This window comes from Lagopus leucura, unplaced genomic scaffold (assembly GCF_019238085.1).
Source record: "Lagopus leucura isolate 7727_CA_CO unplaced genomic scaffold, USGS_WTPT01 Super-Scaffold_702, whole genome shotgun sequence".
Lineage (NCBI taxonomy): Eukaryota > Metazoa > Chordata > Aves > Galliformes > Phasianidae > Lagopus > Lagopus leucura.
The window spans coordinates 11,186,016-11,205,736 of NW_024962254.1; the positions used below are offsets into that span (position 1 = coordinate 11,186,016).

Genomic DNA, 19,721 nt, shown 5'->3' on the forward strand with positions numbered 1-19,721 from the left:
GGCCCGGCCGGGGGGAAAGGCGCGGGGAAGCCTCGGAGCGGTGCGGGGAGCGCCGCGATGGAGGGCTCCGATCCGCGCTGCGGGACGGCCCGCCGGTGGGGGGTGTCGTGAGGCCGTGCCAAACTTTTTTTTTTTTTTTTCCCCAAGCAATATGGATGTGGCTCTTCCACCATTTCGTCTCCGCGCTGTGTCGGCTCCGGCCGCGGGGCTCCCGCGTGCCCCGCGATGAGGGCAGCGGCGCTCCGCCGCCGTTCCCCGGTGCCGCTCAGCCGTAACTGCGAAGTAACGACCTTCTTTCTGAGCTGCAAAGTCGGTTTTGTTATCGGCCCCTTGGCGCTGTCTATGCGGCCGGAGCGAAACTCGCTCCGTGTCGCGGCGCCCGCTTCGCGAAGGCCTTCGCTATTGCTGCGATCGCGGCTCCGCTCCCGGCGCTTCGTGCCGCGGCACGGGTTAATTCATTTCCCACCTACTCGAAAAGCAGCCCGGCCTTCGCACCGTGAGACCGGAGAGGGAATAGCAGGGGTGGGGCTGAGCTGCTCCTGTGGTTTTTTTCCTCGCTTCTGAGCTGCAGACTTCCTAATTGCACTCTGAATCCAACAGTGAACAGGGTTCCTTCAGATTGCTCTCGTTGGTGTGAGTAGTATCGCAGTTCGGCTATGCAGAAGTGTGGGCTGCACATGCTCAGCTGCTACTTGTTGCTGTGTCTTAGTAAACACAGTATCTACCTGCAGTTAAATAAGTATCGTGTTCAGAAAACATTTAATTTTCACGCAGGTGTTGCACTTTTACTTTTGGCTCCGCATTCTCTGCGTGTGCTCCTTTCTTGAGTTCTCATCCCACTCGGGAGTTCCAACAGTGCAACCTTGAGGTCCAGCTGAAGGCAGAGAACCATTACTCCATTGTTGGCCATCTTTTGATAGTTCCAGTTCTCCCTGTTTGTTCATGTGTGACATAAAATATTGTTAATCAGGAAAGGACTTCCTACTTCTCTTTTTCTCAAGAATTAAAGCTCCTCAAATTCCATACAGTTGCATCTCTTACACTGTGCTTAAATGTGCAAGCTTGCTTGCTTGCTCCAATGTAAAAAATGTTGTGTTCACATACAGATGTGTCAAAATGTCCCCATAGGAGAGTGTAAGTGGGGCCTCGTATGGTGCAATATCGGCATGGAGAGGTGTGGCTGGACTGCTGTGTGCATCTTAATGCAGGTGGCCGTGTTGTTCTGGGATATCTATGAGATTTAATTAACTGATAAATACACAAAAAAGGATTTAAACCCAGCTTTCAGGTCTGCTTTGTCTTTTTGGCTTTGGACATATATTTCCTACTGCCAAAGAAGCTCTCGTGCTTCAGTCTGGCAGTTCTGTGAATGGTCTCTGACTCACTTCTGATTGACTGGTCAAACAGTTTGCGGAAGCTTTCTTTAGATAAAGCACTGGCAGGCTCTTTGTGAGTGCCCTTAAAGAGCAGTTGGTGTGCAGGTTAGGAAATTCTGTGCTCAGCCTTTTGTAGCTCTGGTGGTTGAGTTCAGGAGTTCTCTGTCTCTTGGGGCTCATTGCCATCAATGGACACATCTCTCTTACTTTTCTCTTTGCCCCTTCCTTAAACCCATGCAGAAGGTTTATGTGTGGGTGTCCTTGCACCCCACACCCCCATTTCAATAAGGGGATGGAAAATTACCTCCGTCAGCAGAAAGTGATGGTGATGGGTGGGTGCAGTCCAGCAATGAGCCACGCAGCGTACTGTGCTCATTGTGCTGGCTGTAGGCTGCCGGAAGCCTGCACCAAGGGGCAAGAACTTCAGTTTTCAACACAGAACTTAAAGCAGTTACTGAATACTTGTAGTTGATATTTCTTGGCTTGTACGGGGACTTGTCTGATGCAAATTAACCAACTGCAAAATACGTGTAACTTTAGAAAGACCAACTCTGGAATTTCATCTGAAAGATTCCTTGAAAGAGCAGTGCCTTTGGACAGATGCATTTCTGCTGAAGTACAGAAATCTGAATGGGAATCCTTTCACTCCCGACAGGCCAGCACTGATGCAGGGACAGCAGGAGCCCTGACCCCTCAGCACGTCCGTGCTCATTCCTCTCCAGCATCCCTGCAGCTGGGGGCCGTGTCCCCTGGCACACTCACACCCTCTGGAGTAGTGACTGGACCTGGAGCGCCGTCTTCTCAGCATCTCCGCCAGTCTTCGTTTGAGATCCCTGATGATGTACCTCTGCCACCGGGCTGGGAGATGGCCAAGACACCATCTGGACAGAGATACTTCCTTAAGTAAGTATACTTTTTTGGTTGTTGTTATTTAAGTATTTGAATTTTTCTTTGAAATACAAGTTTTAAAAACAACCTCCTGATTTTTAGTAGGAGAAAAGATCCTACCACTTAGGAATTCTCCCATATCAGTTCTACTCTTTCTGGAAATTGTGTGATGCTCAATGAGTATTTATCCCATCTTAATCTTGGTTGAAGAATGTTGTCTGTTACACTGTGCACTGAAAACGAGTGAAATGCATGTAGAGATTTTTGAACGACGTGACTCTTCCACTTGCTGGATCTTGCCAGCGTTCTCATTTGGGTCAAAATACATTATACCTTATTTTTATGTTACAGATGTAAAACTGTAATAAAGTAACTGTAGACTCTGTTGTGGCAGGAATATGTCAGGACTTCTTATTTTATCACTAAGTACAATTGTGTAAATGCAGAGTCAAAACATTTTTGCCTGCTCTGTACTCATGAGGACATGAACGTATGTGTTTGATAACAGTATTTGGGTCTGTAACTCTGAACCCATCTGCCTTCCTTGCAGTGAAATGGGAATTGCAGAACTTCTAACGCTGTTTCTTCTTCTGGCTGTGGCTTTTTTGTGCAGTGAAATCAGTACCACCTTCTGTAGAACAGAGGAGAGGTGGCATATGCCAGCCACGTGGCAGCCACACCATTGGGGAGCGTTGGGTTTTCTTTCCATCCCTAGAACAGCAGAAGCTTGTCCTTCATTCTGAAAGCGTGCCCACCAGGGCATGTGATTGGCCTTCAGATACTTTGACTGTATTTTGAATATTTTATTGAACTGGAAGGCTCTAAATAATCCATTGTGTGTCATTTCCAGGGCTGGGAGAGGGGAGAGGCAGCACAGTGTGTTATTTACGTAAAACTTGCTTCTGCCAAATAAAATATCTGTATTCCTACCTTTCTTGCTAAAGCTATCACTGATACAAACTCAGATACTTCAATCAAATGTTGCTTTTAAAACTAATCTGTTGCCTTCAGTAAAAATGGACACTGTAGAATTTCTTAAAACTTTCTTATTCCTACAGTGGTGTTTTCATAAGGAGAAATTAATATCACTTATCAGAACTCAAACTGAGTTGCAGCAGTTGTCAAATTGTTTGAGCCTTAAAGCCAATTTTTGAAAACAATAATTTTGTGTTAGAAAAGCAAAAATGAGAATTGCATAAAGATGTCAATGATGTGATGCCTTCTTTGCTAGACTTTAACAAATCAGTGTGTTCCAGAATGCATTCTTCAGTGGGCACAAGTAGAATTTTGGGAACAATGCAAGTTTGTGCCATTCGAGATTGGTAGCTGGTTGGGCCTTGAGGAAAGCACAGGCTGAGTTCTTCAGTGAAAAGCAAGTTTAGTTGTTTTGACTGTGCTGGTGAAAACTCTTTAAGAGCAGCTTACCAGTCACAGAAAGCAGTTGTTTTTAAGTTTGCTGTCACAATTGTTTCTGATAACATTTTTTTAAAAAGTAGAGCAGTTTGAGAGGTGCAAAGGTCTTTATGTAGAAGTTGATTTTGTTGTTGATTTTTTTTTTTTTTTTTAATTGTGGCTATTGAAGTGAAATCAGTGATAGTTTTGATCTTGGAAAGCTTTTCTGCAGTTTCATTATTACCACCAAAAAATCTTTTCCTTTTTTTTGCAAGCTTTTTTTGTCCTCTCTTGGTGTTCTGGTATCCATTTCAAAGGATCAGGTTTCAACAAGAACAATAAAGAGCCTGAGACTGGAAAGTACACACAAGTCTGGCAAACTCATCTGCATGAGCAAGATCGTTTGTTCTCAATCAGACATCCAAAGTAAATGATTGAAAGAGCTGCTAGCTGTGAAGGATGTGTCTTGAAGGGGAAAGGAGTGGAAACAAACCAGGTTGTTAGGAGTGAAAATAAAGGCTGTACTTTCTGAACCTCTCCCTGCTGGGTCACATGCTGACCTTGGAGATTTTAAACAGCTTAATGGGCTGTTTTCTTTTGGCTTTCCTTGGGTGATGCTGTGGTATGGGAGAGTCTAATGAGGACAGTTCTGAAGACTGTTCACGTTCTGTTCTGTTCGCGCTTGAAGAGCGTTGTTGTCCCTAAAAGGTCGTTCAGTGCTGTCTGCAGGTGAGATCCCCTAACTTCATTGGAGTCCGTTAAGATTTGTATAAAGAAAAATTACAAAGCAAACGTTTTGCTAGTATTCGATTTTTAAGAAGTTGAAAGAAATTTTAAGTAGAAAGTTTATGTTTCAGGAGTCCTTTTTCAAGTGTTGAGTGACAAGTTCTGTCTCAAATGTGCAAACCTGTTACAATCATGTCTTGTCTGGTTGTGCCTTAAGCTTCTGCTCAAAGCACGAGGACTGAAATTCCTGAAGCTGAATAAAAGTGATGTGATTCCTTCTACCATATGCTGATTTTTCAGCCTCTTCCAAGCATTCAGCTGCGTTGCTCTTTGTTTCCATTTGTTCTGTAGCCACTATGTGAACAGTCTGGTAATCGAGCTCTAGAAAGATCTTTGCAGAATAGGTAATGGTAATAGATTTTTTCCAGATGTCAGTAGGCCTTATGGTTATAGTTATCATAATATGCTATATTGCAAATAGAATAATGTAAAACTGAGTATTGTACTGCAAAGATTTTAGTCACTTCCACTAATCAGTGGGTCAAAGTGGATGCCCCATCCCTAGAGGCTTTCAGGGCCAGGCTGGATGTGGTTCTGGGCAGCCTGGTCTGGTGAAATAATAGTAGGAATGGGGAAGAAAATAGCTGTTTGGCCAAATAACTGTGTGTGTGTGTGTGTGTGTGTGTGTGTGTGTAGGTAGGATACACAACACACACATTAGTACATGTTAAAGTAGGGTGAGAGTCGTAGTATAGGATCTGGGAAGTCAGTCTGTCATCCAGACAAATAAACCCCGTTATGTCTGAATGCTCAGCGTAAGATTTGCCGGAATTCCACTCCTCAGTGCTCATCTCATTGTTATGACAGCGACTCTTGAGTATAATTTTCCGTTGGTGGAAATGCAGATTTTGGTAAAACTATCCTTATTTTTTTTTAAAACTGAAACTGCTACTTACACAGAACTGATCAGTTGAGACTCGCCTGGTTTGTGAGCGGTCACATCTGAGTCATCTCAGCATTGCAGTGCAGTACACTTCAGCCCATTCTTAAGCATGCCATAAAGGAGGCTTGCTTGGTTTCTGTGGCGATGTCAACTGCATTGCTTTTTAACCACTTCCTGCTTGCCAGCTGCTGGTTGACATTTCAGTGAACTACAGAGGAAGATAGCGGGTCACTCTAGGCAAAAGATAGCGTGCTGGGGGAGACGCAGACAGCAACTTCCAGAAAGAAGAAATCTGGGTATGTTGAGGTTCAGAATTACTGTTGTATAGTTTTAACTTAGTGTGATGCTTTCGATTCTTACAAAGGTTGTGCAACGCTTTGCACTTCGTAGTGTGAAGGAAAGTTAACTGATTGTCCAGCAAACAAGTCTTGTAATTACTTTTCCTACAGGAAGTAGTTCTTGCAAGCAGTTTATCAACAACTTCCTATTTTTTTTTCTGTGAAGTGTTGAATGACTTCCTGAGGGAGGCCAAGGTGGTTTTCATTAGTATCTGTGGGTGTGATGGAGGTGTTTACCCATCTGGCAGAAGCCTTGGAAATAGATGGTTGTTACACATTTCTCACCTGCTTCATACAGAGGCATGGCTGGGTGGAGCCAAGCAAAATGGTTTTAAGATAGCAGGGAGGTTTGTTGATAACGTGTTTTCTTTCTTTAACTCGTGGGACCCCAAGTATACACGAGTGCTTTGTCCTACATGAGAAGTAACCAGCAGTGCTGTTACATTTCTTTCACATCTCTATTTTTGTTCCTATCTGGAGCCAACCGCGACAGCTGTACCATCTGTGCCTTTCTTCCTGCTCTTCCTCAGCTCACCAGACTAATCTTCTTCATCCAGGACAGAAAATCTCTACTGGGATTGTTGCTGCCACACTTGTGCATTTTACCGAGCACCGATGTGTGCGTGTTTGGAATCATCAGTTACTGGGAGCTCTCGTGTTTATGGCTCTGCGGTTCAAATTAGTTAGACAGTAAAAGAGCTGTACTGTTGGAAACCAAAGCCGCAACCACTGCTTTTGATGAGTTTGACTAATTTTTGTACTTTTTAGCTTAAAAAGAAGTTGAAGGCTTTTTCTGTTCGCTGAATGTCAAAGTAATTTTATTTTGGTATTGGTGGATTACGAAAACATTCAGGTCATTGACTGACAAAAAAAAATGAATCCAAGAGATTTGTGGAAAATAGTCACTGTCATTTTTGAACATAGCTAAAGAAGAGAGATATGAGCTAAAAGGCTTTTAAAGTAGTGCAGAATGTGGTCTGTTGGCTTTTTTTTGACAATTTTTAGATTTTTGGTCTTGGAACATCAGTACTAAGTGCATATTTTTCCTTCTGCCTCTTACTTGAGTTCTTAAATCTGTTCTTTGAGAGAACCACGATACTAACTATTCTGAACACGTACTGGAGATTTCTGTATCTTTAAAAGGGAGAAAGAAGAAGGGCAAACCTTCCTGATTAGTGTTAATACTGCGACTGGGAGGAGGATGAAAGTGCACCTCCAGTTCAGCCAGTTCAGAGAACGCGCAGGCAGCTTAGTGGGTGGGCATCAGTGAAAGGCATGGCCCACAGTGCTTTTCTTGTGCTTGGCTTTGTTTTGCTTAAGAAAAATTGCAGATGTACTGATAGTATCTTTGCATTCAGTACCCTTCCATACAAGATAATTTCACAAGACTGTTCCAAAAACAGTTTTAATGAACTGTTGTGATTTTATGTAAACAGAAAACGTACTCTGTGGTTTTCACTAATATATTTTTCTTTTATTTATAAGTGTATCAATATTAATCATCCTCAGAAGAAAACAGAACTGGAGAGAAATACAGAATCTGTGGCAGTTGTAAGATAACAATTAAAATTTCTGAGGAATTTTTTTAATTGTCTGCTGTTCTGTACTCTTCTTCCTCCCTCAGGTTTTGCCTCTCAGTAGTATCTCTGTTAATAATCTTCTGTGCGTAAGTGTCTGATTCAGTGCCTATTGAAACTTTTCCATGGCTTCTAAAAGGCACTGGATCACACTTGTGCTGAGAGCTGCTAATGCTGGAGGGAAGCGTGGGCCAGCTGCAGGAAATGGTGAATGTAATTCTTCCAGATCTAGATAGGATCTGAGTGCACGCACTGGAGAGAGAAGGCAGCACCGTACCTGGCAGAGCAAGATTGTATTAACACGGTTTTCATTAAGATGGAAAAAAGTGGTTGTTTCAAATATCAAGCATAAAAACTAAGCCTTTCAACTTCTGTTATGGAACTGGGCAGAATTGCCTCTTATTTTGCTACTGAGAACACCAATGTAATTTTTTTTTTTTGTATTCTTCAAATACATAATACTGCTTTGTAGTCATGCTCACCTATCTCCTACATCTGATTTGAGATGTTTTATCTTAATGTGGTCTGAAAACTGTAATACATTGACAGCTGTAATCATGATTCTAGATCTTTATTAACCATTCTCTTTTAATGACAAATCTTAGAGACTCTCTGATTAGTATTTAAAGGCTTCTACTACTGGTTTAATTAGAATTCCATATTTAAAAAGCATGCTTCTTCTATTCCAGTTTTAAAGATTTTTGTCAAGTTCTGTTTTCTTAAAAGAAGTAATAGCATCAAGCTCTGTGGGAGCAATTGTACCACTGTGGAATGCTCAGCAATTGACCTCTTCTAAATACAAACAAGAATCCAATACCAATCAAGATGAGCATCTTCCAGACTCTCTTATCCTTTCATACCCTTTCTTATTGTGAATGTTGAAGATGACAAAGAACTGCAGTCTTTTTTTTTTTTTTTTTTTTTTTTTTTTGTAGTCATCTCCTTTATGGCATAGGGTAATCTGCAACCTATTAGTCTCATCATGAACATTTCCATTCAGTGGAAAGCAGTAAGATAATGGAATGTTGTTCGTTTGAAATCTCCTGTGAAACCCAGACAGACGCCTGCCCCCCCCCACTTTTTATCAGAGCTATTCCTAATGGGTAAATGCAGTTGAACTCCTGAGTGGCATGTGGAAAAAATCATGCCTACTTTTACAACATTTGTCTCTTGCTCCCTTATTTCTCCTTTTCTGCAAGTGAGAAAAATCAGTAGGTGTAAAATTCCAAAGGCAAAGCCCTGAGCTTGTGGCACATCAGCTGCGTATTTTTAAAAGCTAACACAGAGCAAGCAAAATTTTCACTCGAGTTTATCCATTCCTGCAGCAGACTCTCAGACTAAGTAAGTTGTTAGCACTGGGTACACTGGAATGCCTGACTGCAGGACCTCAATAGCTCACATGTAGTGGGAAAGCAGAATATTTGATCCCAGTTTGCTCCTGAGGAAGCGCTTCCATGTATTGGACACCAGCAGTAATCGGATGATGCCCAGGAGATGAAGATTTGTTACTTGGTGTTGAAATGCAAGATTAACTATTAAAACAAGTCAATATTAACTGCAAGCAGATTGAGTTTGGCTCTTGATTTGGAATGGATGCATAGATCCTCCCTTATCCAACCAAAGGAAAAAAACAAAATTGAGGTAAATGACCATGGAGAGACGTCAACCAAAATAGGGATGATTCTCCTGTGTTGTATGTGGCCAGACCACTGCATGTGTTTATCTTCACAGATGGGAGCAAATTCAGATGATGTAATTAGATTTTGTTTAACCTCTTGAAACTGATAGCTTACTCAGTTCTTCTATTAACTTTCTTTCCTAGTGTTTTTGTGAATTCCAATGTAATTACATTTGCTGTTTGTACAATACAAGCATACATATGCAGTAAAATTTGTTAATGGTGGAACTCACTGTCTTTTGCTATTTTGTATAACCAATTTGTAAAATATATATATATATATATATATATATCTTTGTCTCTTCTTTTTTTTTTGTTTTGCTTTTTTTTTTTTTTTTTTTTTTTTTTTTTCCAATCAGGCTGTGTGTAATTATGTGAGCCCCCATACTTTTAAATGGCCTGGCTTCTTTGGCAATTCTTTGAGAAAATTTCATTTGGTTGCATGCAGGAAATTTAGAAAGTTGTCTGTGTGCAGCAGTCCTCTGGCAAGTGCCCCACAGATGTGATGAGGAACACAGAAGCACAGGGTGGCTGCGGCCAGCACAGACTGATGGCTCCCTCTGCCCCAAAGCCTGTTCCAGCATAACAAGACTGTGTCACTGTTTCATGGCCTCCTGAAGTGCTTCTTGGAGTCTCTTCTCTGGGATTCACTCAGCTGGGATTTAATCTGTTCGCTGTTACTGCAGGCTGTGTTTCAGGGAAGTAAAGCTAGGTAACATAAAGCTTCCTTGTAGAGTGAGATCTTACCAGTATACTGCCTGTCTGTCATGGATGTTGCTAAGGAAACAAAGCTGTCTTGAAAACAGTCTTGGACTTTGCTTTAATTTTACTAATGAGACTTTGCTGTGTCATAGTGAAAGACCAGATTGCTTTTGTTGAGACTCTGGCATGCTGTTTGCTAGCTCGGTGCAGTGTTAGCACTAAGTTTAGTTATTGATTATTACACTGAGGTTGTGAATCCAGACTTTTTTTTTTTTTCCTTCTAAACTGTTTTATAGGGAAGTCAAATAAAGGTCATTTACTATTGCTAGTTTATCTCTAAGCAGTTCTGATTTATGGAGAGCTTTCTTGGTAAATAAAAAATAATAATAAAATAACTTAAATAGTTACTGCTTCAAGGATGCCTTTTCCTTTCTAATTACTTGTAACTGAATTGTTAAGTAAACTTTTCATATTTCTGGACATGTTGTAAAATTAGACATAACATACTAACACATTATATGAAAGCAAACAAGCACAGGTTGTATCTGCAGAATGGAGTTCTTTGAGTAAAGGGGGACAAAAGAGCAACTCAGTAGGTGAGTTTTCATACTAAATATGTTTTCCTCACAGCTTCTCAAAAAATCTTTTCTGACGTTCATTGTTTAAAAGTTTGGTTGGCACATATTCTGTAATTATGCTCATTCTAACATCTGATCTCTTTAGAGCACATAGGAACTTCCTTCCACTCTTACTGAATGTATAGCATAGTTGATGTAGATGTAAATGTCCAGTATATACACAATTAACGGTGTGTTTTAAATGTTCTGTTATTTGGAAAAACTTTATCAGAGTAAACAGCTTTGCCCCGAATTAAGGATATGGAATGAGGTGTATTTACAAAAGTGTAATCTGAAGTATTAAAGGTCATTAGACAGAAAATGTGAAACTGAAGAATCGTGGCCAACAAAACTTTTCTTGGAATGAAGACTGGTAAAAATATTTTGTGGAGGAAGTCTTACTGTTGAAACAAAATGGAAGTAGACTGTGTGGTACAGTGCAGATCGTGTGCCTTTTGAGGCAGTGCTCGGCTTTTTGGTCTCTGGCTGGAGTTTCAAAATGCAACAATGGTTCCATATCAGATGTGAATCTTCTCAGTCTGGCAGCTTAGATATGATCTTCTATATCCGACTTTATAGGCCACTCATAGATACATAAGGAAAAAAATACATATGCCTATGAAGAAAAAAGAAACTGTTGCATTTTAAGTGTCCCTTCTGTGCTTGTCTTTAGGTCAGGATGAATTACATTTGTTTAACAGTAAAAGGTTTTAAAGGCTTGCAGTCTTAGTGAGATCAGTGAACAGTGCGTTCCATGGTTACAATGCTTTGTACGCAAGAGCCTGACTAAGCTAAAATTGCCTGCATTCTAGTTTGCATCCAGATAGATTTCTAAGAGCTGTTTCTTAGACTGCTGTTGACATAATTACATGTCATCAGTGTAGACCTATGCTTCATTTTCCTGCTTCTGTCCCTAAGTACACATGTACTTAATTTCTTAACTCTTCAATCCAGTGAGTTAAAGATTTGGAGTGAAGGAAGTGTTCACTTTCATAACTGGTCTTTCAGGTTTTCCGTTCTTAAGGGAATCATACTTTGAAGCTGTCCTGAAGGAGAATAGATATAAGATATTGGGACCAAATAATGATTAGCTCATAGAGGACAGGAACTTTCAGATCTGTAGGATTAAGAAAACTCTTACAGTCTGTATGCTTGTGGGCTTTTTTATTGTGGTTTTTACTGTAATGACTAATAACTGGAAAAAAGATCTGTTGTATGTTTTACAGTATCCTGATAATTTAGTCACTGGTTAGGTCATAAGGAAGACAAAATGTGAAATGGACCTTAAACAGTTGGTTAAGAATTAACATTTTAGCCTATCTATTAGCAGGGTCAAAGGAAAACTTAATTATATTTATCTGAAATGTTCTGCAACTCATATTTCTGTTTTTTAAATATAATTATTTATTAAATGAATTGGTGGCTCCTAACACGATCAGCTTTGTGTTATGGATATTTGCTGAGGAATTTGGACAGTTGTGTGTGGAAAAGTCTCCAGGAAAAAAATATTCTTCCATTTAAAAGTTGTGGCCTCCATTGTCCATCTTCTTAAAGTTGCATTGGAATAGGAGTGGGCAGAAGTTTGTTTGTTTCTTCTGGTGCAGCAGTTAGTGTTCCTTTTGCTCAAGGCTGCAGTTTGAAATCTGTTTATGCTGTGATGGTGAATGACGCAGAGGTTGCCTGTGAGCTTTAACTAATTCTCTGCAGTCCTACTGCAGTAGGAGTGTAGACTTAGTGCCAACTTCTGCCCCTTCTGAATGCCTTCAAATGCTTGCTCCGTGAAACTGAAGGAGGAGGATTTTAAGTGCTTTCTAAACCAAGGTCACAGCTAACTTATTAAACTGGTGAGGGACTTCAGTACAGTGAAAATGCTGGCTTTTGTAATGGGTAGACTTTACGTAAATAAACTCAATTGAAAAACTGCTTCATCTCCAAAAGAAGCCACTGAGCATGTTTTTGTGTACACAGAACAAGTTTGTATGAGATTGATTTGAAATGTGTGAGATTCTGGCTCTGATGCTTGTTGCTTTGTCAAGATCTGCACATAATTTTTCTGTAACTTTGTAAAATTGTTTATGAGCTATCTACAGAATTACATTTGCTTATATGTGATGCTTTTAATTAATGTAGAATCACAGAATCGTTAAGGTTGGAAGAGACCCTAAGACCATCTAGTGTAACCATCCAATGCTGCCCACTAAACCATGTTCCTTAATACCAGATCTATGCATTTCTTGAATATCTCCAGGACAGACACTCAACCACCTCCCTGGGCAGCCCATTTCAGTGCCTGACCCCTCTTTTGGAGAATTTTTTCCTAATATCCAATGTGAACCTTCCCTGGCATAACTTGAGACCATTCCATCTTGTCCTATTGCTAGTTAAATGGGAGAAGAGGCCAACCCCCACCTCACCACAACCTCCCTTCAGATGGTTGTAGAGTGATAAGGTCTCCCTTGAGCCTCCTCTTTTCCAGACTGAATAGTCCAGTTTTCTCAGCCATTCCTCATAAGACTTGTGCTCCAGACTCCTGACCCGCTTCCTTACCCTTCTCTGAATGTGCTCCAGGGCTTCAATATCTTGTAGTGAGGGGCCCAACACTGAACACAGACAGTATTTGAGGTGCAGCCACACCAGAACTGAGTACAGAAGGATGATCACCTCCCTGGTCCTACTGGCTACAGTATTTCTGATACAAGCCAGGGTACTATTGGCCTTCTTGGCCACCCGGGTACACTGATGGCTCATGTCCAGCTGAGCATTGACCTACAGCTCCAGGTTCTTTTCCTCTGCACAGTCTTCTAGCTGCTCTGTCCCAAGCCTGTAGTGTTGCCTGGGTTGTTATGACTTAATAGAACATGGTGCTTGGTCTTCTTGATCTTAATTCCATTGGCCTCAGCCCATCAGTTCAACCTGTCCAGATCCCTCTATAGGACCTTTCTACTCTCAGACAGATTAATACTTCCCTGCAGCTTGGTGTCATTTGCTAACTTACTGAGGGTGTACTCAATCCTTCCACTCAGAATCAATGAAGATATTTAACAGGATGGGCCCCAGTACCTTTGGGAGCACCACCTGTGACCAGTCATCAGCTGGATTTCATTCTATCCATCCACCATTACTATCTGGGCCTCACCCTCCAGCCAGTTCTTTACCCAGCAAAGAGCGTACCTGCCCAGGCCATGAGCTTCCAGCCTCTCCAGGAGCATACTGTGGGAGATAGTGTCTAAGGCTTTGCTGATGTCTAGGTAGGCTACATCATCATTTGCCAGGTTGGTCACCTTGTCATAGGAGGAGATCAGATTGGTTAAGCCAGACCTGCCTTTCATGAACCCATGCTGACTGGGCCTGATCCTCCGACTGTCCCACATGGGCTGTGTGATCTCAATCAGTAAGATCTGTTTCATAACCTTCACTACCACTGAGGTAAGGCTGACATGCCTGTAGTTTCCCAGGTCCTCCTCACAACCCTTGTAGATAGGAGTTATGTTGGCAAGCCTCCAATCCTCTGGGACCTCTCTGGTTGAGCAGCAGTGCTGATGGGTGGTGGAAAGCTTGATAGTCACCTCTGCCAGCTCCTTCAGCGCACTCGGGTGGATCTCCCCTGGCTCCATGGACTTGTGACGGTCCACATGGAGTAGCAAGTCTGACTCTGTATCGTGAGGGGTTCATTCTCTCCATCGCAGACTTCTTGAGAAGTAACTGAAGTCGGTAGCACATGCCTACCTCTGTAGGTACTTATACTTGGTCTGTATTGCCCCTACTGCGGTTGTGATCGGAGGGTATGAGCAATGAGGGTAATATTCAGTTCAGGCATTCAGTTACTTACCCACTGTTGATTAAAATAGCACAGTCCCACCTACCGTGTTTGAGTCCATGTGTGTATGTTTGATTTAGTCAAACTGAGATGCATTTTGTGTAAAAGAAGATGATGTGGTTCAGTTCTCGACTTCCATCTACAATCTTTGTCTGTTTTGCTAGCTACAGAAAATTAAATAAGATGTGAATTCTCGGAAGCATGCGCTTCGTCAAACTGATGGGTCCAAAAAGAAAAGTTGAATATTTTAAAAAAAAAAAAAAAAAAAGTTATACAGGCTGTAGTGCTTCAGCAACTGGTGCCCATCCCGTTGTTGTGCCTCCTAAGCTATCTTTCTACTTTGACTTCAACAGGTCTTTCTACTAAAGAGAAAACGTTTGTCTGCCAAAGCGATTTGGCTGCTTAGCTCCTGTCCAGCATTGCAGATGAACTGAGAACCTGCTAGCCGTTACCCTGTAGCAGTTTCTACTGAGCCAGTATTTGGCTTGTGACAGACACAGGAGTGCTGACCTCATCATCAGATGGCGATGTTGCTTTGTTTCATATATGCATTTTTATGTAATGTGTCTAAGGTGTAAATATAGTGATTACATAGAGGAAATACATTGGAAGGTGCATGGTTGGCTTGGAAATAGGAATGCTGGCAGTATAGAGGCATTTACAAGTAGCTATTCTAAGTTTTATCTGCTGTTCTCAATAGGATGTTCAGGTTTTAAAACAGCCCTGCCAGTTTTGCTCCTGTACAAAAGCATATCTGTAAACATACCCGTGCTGATTCAGACCAAGTGCATGTCCAGCACAGTTTCTTGTTCCTGGCAAGTTGTCATGAGCAAATTTCTAGGAAGGACAAAGAGCAGGGTAAGTATACATGGTACCATCACTGCGTACTTTTCCAGTTTACAACTATCATTTCAGGAGTATCATGATCCAGGCACGATTTCTGTCTAGCTCTATTCTCCAAGACTTGTGCTGTCTTCTCTTGACACCATGTGAACTTTTAGCATCTACTCTACACTTTGGCAAGAAATCTCACTGGTCATCTATCCAGTGCATGAAGAAATGCCTTTTTCAGTTCTAAACTTGGCTCCTATCAGCTTCAATCAGTAGTGCTCAGTTCTTATTTTGGAAGTGACAGTGAACAGTTGATGCTTGTCTGTGCTTGTCAGGATTGATCTTGTATTCTGCAAATTATCTTTTCTAAATCTTTTCAGCAAATATACTAGTATATAGGCTCCTGTGGAAGTGGATTTTCTTTTTTTTTTTTTTTTAAACTTACTGTTACTAATCAGATCAGATCTCCTAGTCACCAATTTGGGAAACGTAATGCCTGCTATGATTATGTCTCCAGAATTTTGAGTCTTCTGCATGAACTCTGGGATGCGAAGACTTAATGTTGGTGTGTTCACCTTCTAAAGCAAAGATCTTCTGTACTTGCTTCGACCTTGTGTGGGAGCTGCTCCAACAAAAGTGAAGTATGGTGATGTGATAAAATGATGCATTGCTTATATCATTTAAAAAAAAAATCCATGAAAGATTCATTTCTAGAATGGAATATCTACCATTTAGCTGCTACTAACAATGTATAAGTTTCTAATTGACTGTATATTATATTGACTGTCATTGAAGTAAGTGATACCAAAGTATCTGGAAGATGAGCAAAATATATATCTTGAGAAATTCAAGTACAGGTGAGATGGAAGCTTTCTTCTCCCAGCTGTGAAGGTTGATTAATTTTGCTTGGGAGCTTTCCGTTGTTCTTCCATTAATGTGCTCATTCAGAAAATGGTTCTCTCCAACAGAGTGAAGCCTTTAGTGCGGGTCCTGATGAGGAACTCACACCTGATGACGTTTAAAATGAGATGTAGCTTCTCTTCTAACCAAGTGCATGAAGTAGCATACATCTGGATAGGATTTTTCGGGTCATTTGTGTTTTAAGTGCAGTAAATTAAGAAACTTTATCACTGTTTGATGTACAAACATATAGCATTGTGTGGTGGCATCCCACTTTGCATCTTGCACAGAATAAGTTGTTCAAATGATTTCTGTACTCCACAGTCTTGCATATGCTTTCCTGGAATGCTTGATTGATGTATATCAGTTCTCTGAGTTTATGCCTGCTATTGTAACCATACTAAGGCAGTTTGTTTTAATTTACTTGAAGCTCTGGCAGGTTCCTGGATATGCAGCTTGGTAATCACATTTCACCTAGCACATGAAATGGTTCTTAAATGATCAGTGCTGTGTGTTTTAAGTCATAATAACAGGGAATTGTAGAAGAAATTGCTACTTGTTTATGAAATCATCCTCCATATTTGTACTGTTAGTGTACTGTAATTATGAGTTTCTGGACTAGACAGAATAGAGAAAAACGTAAATCCACTGAGAAAGTGTGCCCTTAGTTTTTAATGTGTTAAAAAAAGTCTTAAAGTGTAACCTCGCAGCTGAGTTCAGTATGGGGGTTCCAGCAGGGTTTGTATAGTGCAAAGTGTCTGCAGTTAAACACACACACACACACAGCAGTTACGTTTTCCAAGGTACTTGGGGTCTGCTTTAGGTCCTGATCTGTGCTTCTTGTTGCTACAATTGCTCTTCATTTTTTCCTGTAAGTCAGTGGAGGGGGAGGGGGTCACAGTGCACAGGGTAGGAATAAAACTCATGGGAAAACAGCAAAGACTTTGCAAAAGCATCTCTTGAGTGTCATGGCTGTTGTGCTGAGATGGTTACTTGTGTAGTTACGTCATGTGGACCATACATTACTTTGTTTTTGGTAAGGGATTTTTTTCACCTCCTGAGTTCTCTAAACCAATTCATGGCATGACTGCTTGGAGGGAGGACGTGGTCGAGATAGGCTGTGAGTGAGAGTAACCTAAGCCCTTAAAACAGCGGGGCTGTTGGAGAAATGCATGTGGAGTTATTCCATCTGACACAGAAATCCAGTTTTACTTGAGTCAAAACAAGCCCCTACGCTGTAATGTATTGCTAATGCATTTTAGAATTGTTAATCTAATATCCAGTGACATCGTAAACCATTTTTTTGTTGTTCGTGGAACTTTTAAAATAATTGTACAGCATTAGTGACTGTAACAGGATTGTAGAAAATGAGTACAATAGATTTTTGTTGTTGTCTCCTCCTTCCCATTTGCACTGATAGTAATAATTTCCTAGAAGACTAAATGCAGTTTTGGAGCCAGTAATACAGTTTCGTTTTACTCTTTGGGATATAGTGAGTAGGTTGGAGTTGCTTTGTTGGTTTGCTGTTTAGGGGTTGGTTTGTTTTTTAGGTTTTTGAGGTCTGGTTCTTTTTTTTTTTTTTCTTATATAGAATTACTGCCAATAGTGCTATCTGCAATGCATCCTATTATTATCATTTCTTATGGAGAACTAGAATAGTATTATATTGCTCCATCTGAGTGGCTTCAAATAGGTTTTGATGCATTTGTATTGTCTGCAATAGATATGTGAGATTTCATAGGAGCCTGGCATAGCTCTCATGTGCTGTGATTTGGAGAAATGATATTTTTAACATCTGTACAATGGCTGAGTTGAATGATAAAATTACATGTGCAGGAGAGGCTATATAGATATTTCAAAAGCAAACTTTATTGAAACCTCACTAATTCTTGAGTCAATTTCTAAGCAGTATTCTGCTGTTGCTAATTGTCAACAAACTCACTGTGATTTTTGCGTACGGTCATTCCGAGAGTAAGAAATAGGCACATTTATACATATTATAAATATATCTTCTTGAATCCAAATTCTATAATGATCCTCCAGTTGTTGGATATACGTTCCCATGCTCCGTATAGAATGACAGATTTAATTGAATGGATAAATCTGAAACGTGGCACGAGATGTTCTATTTCAGCATCTAACAGAAGATGTCATTTATCTGCTGGGAATATGTGATATATCCATGGATCACAATGGAAATAGTACAGATGAGTTGGTGTGAAAAGTAGTTTGTTTTAAGTAAGTAAAATAAAGGGTAAAAGCAGTCCTTAACCAGCTGCGTGGAAAAAAGCACTGGTGTTAGTCTGGCTTGTACACTGAAACTGAAGAAGTTTTATTGTACGCATCTGTGCAGTTACCACCTTCCTGTTGCACAGAAACTGAACTAAGCTTCAGTTCATCCAGTCCTACAAATATACACTCTAAGACTGGCAGTTTAAAAACAAACTTAGCTGTGTGCAGTATGCATTCTGTAGCTGATATGTCAAGGTCTGAGGCTGTTTTTAAATAGTTCTAGTTATATGCATAAACTTGGCTTTGGTGTGGTTACAAATTTGGTGTGTGAACTAAATTTAATTGAAGTCAACAAGGTGTGTGTTTTCATTTATTAATATTTATTCTAAGCAACAACCTTGGGAATTGAGTTGAGCTATTAGCCTGTGTAATGTGTTACGCTAACATGGCTAATTTGCTAACGAGGCAACTCTGAAACTAAATTTTGTTGCCTTGGCCTAGAATCCTTACTTTCTTCAACATTTTATTGGAACTGAAGTTGGGCTAAATTGGAGGACCTGAAATGCTGTGTTTTCATAAAAAGCCCTGGGAGGAAGATAAATTTGAGTTGAAATGTTGAACAGGGTTTTGATCTGTTCAGCCCTTTAGTGGGATTTTAAATCTTGGCAAGAAGAAATGTTAGACAACTTGTAATGAGGGATGAGAATATGAAGATTTCGGATATAGAAGTATATGTCAGTAAAACAATTAGTAACCAGATGGAGCTTTAATAAGGAAAGAGCAGTCACATTCTGTTAGTAACTGCACCTACAGCAGAAGCTTGCGGGTTGTCGAAGCAAAGCTACCAGCTAAATTGGGCTGTAGAGCAAGGTACAAATTCATAGAGCAGGTGATGTGGGAAGGGCTTACAGGGAACTGAGAAATAAGGCAGGACTGGAATTTCTTCATTTCTCCCTTGTGTATGAAACAAAACTGTTCCACAAAAGCAATAAAACGGGCAATGATTTAACTTAGTTGTAAGCAGAAATGACAGTTCAAAATGATAATCTTATGCCCGTGCAATATGGTGTGTTACTCTTCTCAGTGGCATAGCTGCACACTACTGCTTTATTCCTATAGTCGAGTTAGGGTTGATTTAGAAGCCTGAGAAGAGGGATAGTCTTCTTTTAGGCTGCATTTTTTTTTTTTCTTCCTGAAAATACAAGTTGCTGTTGTTCCTATAGGCCTATTAGGTAGAATGATGGAAAACTACTGAGCATCTGACCAAGGGGAGTTGATGTGGGGAAAAAAGAAAACAAGGAATATGCAGGCGTAGGTCTGCTAGTGTGGGAATTGGTTGTGGTTTATTCTTGGAGGAATTGATTAATAACAAAGAAATCAAGCGTGTATCTTACTATTTTACAAACATAATGTTTTACAAATTGTATGATGTTCAGTGCATTTCCTTGGGTGAACAGTTGTAGTTACAGTTAATATCAAAGACCAGAATAAAAAATCAAGCTCTTCCTTTCCAAACACAGTCCTGTTTTGATATATGACTTGTTCTTCCAGTTGACCTGCTTGGTTTAAATGCTGTGCTGTGTAAAACCAAAGTCAACCTTGAGTGCTTTAATTAACTTTTCTACTACGTGATGATAGGGCAAATAGTTCCAGTCTATGTGTTCATTACAAGATGTATTCAACTCTGCTCTGAATATTTTATTC

The 19,721-nt window shown here is 40.5% G+C and overlaps 1 protein-coding gene across 4 annotated transcripts in view; it reads left to right on the forward strand.

The window, feature by feature from the left end:
* YAP1 (Yes1 associated transcriptional regulator) overlaps positions 1 to 19,721 on the forward strand; it is an 84,353-nt gene that overhangs the window by 661 nt on the left and 63,971 nt on the right. For all 4 annotated transcript variants that reach the window (XM_042862463.1, XM_042862465.1, XM_042862464.1 and 1 more), the window contains exon 2: positions 2,032 to 2,279. In XM_042862463.1, the coding sequence (XP_042718397.1) occupies positions 2,032 to 2,279 (248 nt within the window). The remainder of the gene's footprint in view (positions 1 to 2,031; positions 2,280 to 19,721) is intronic.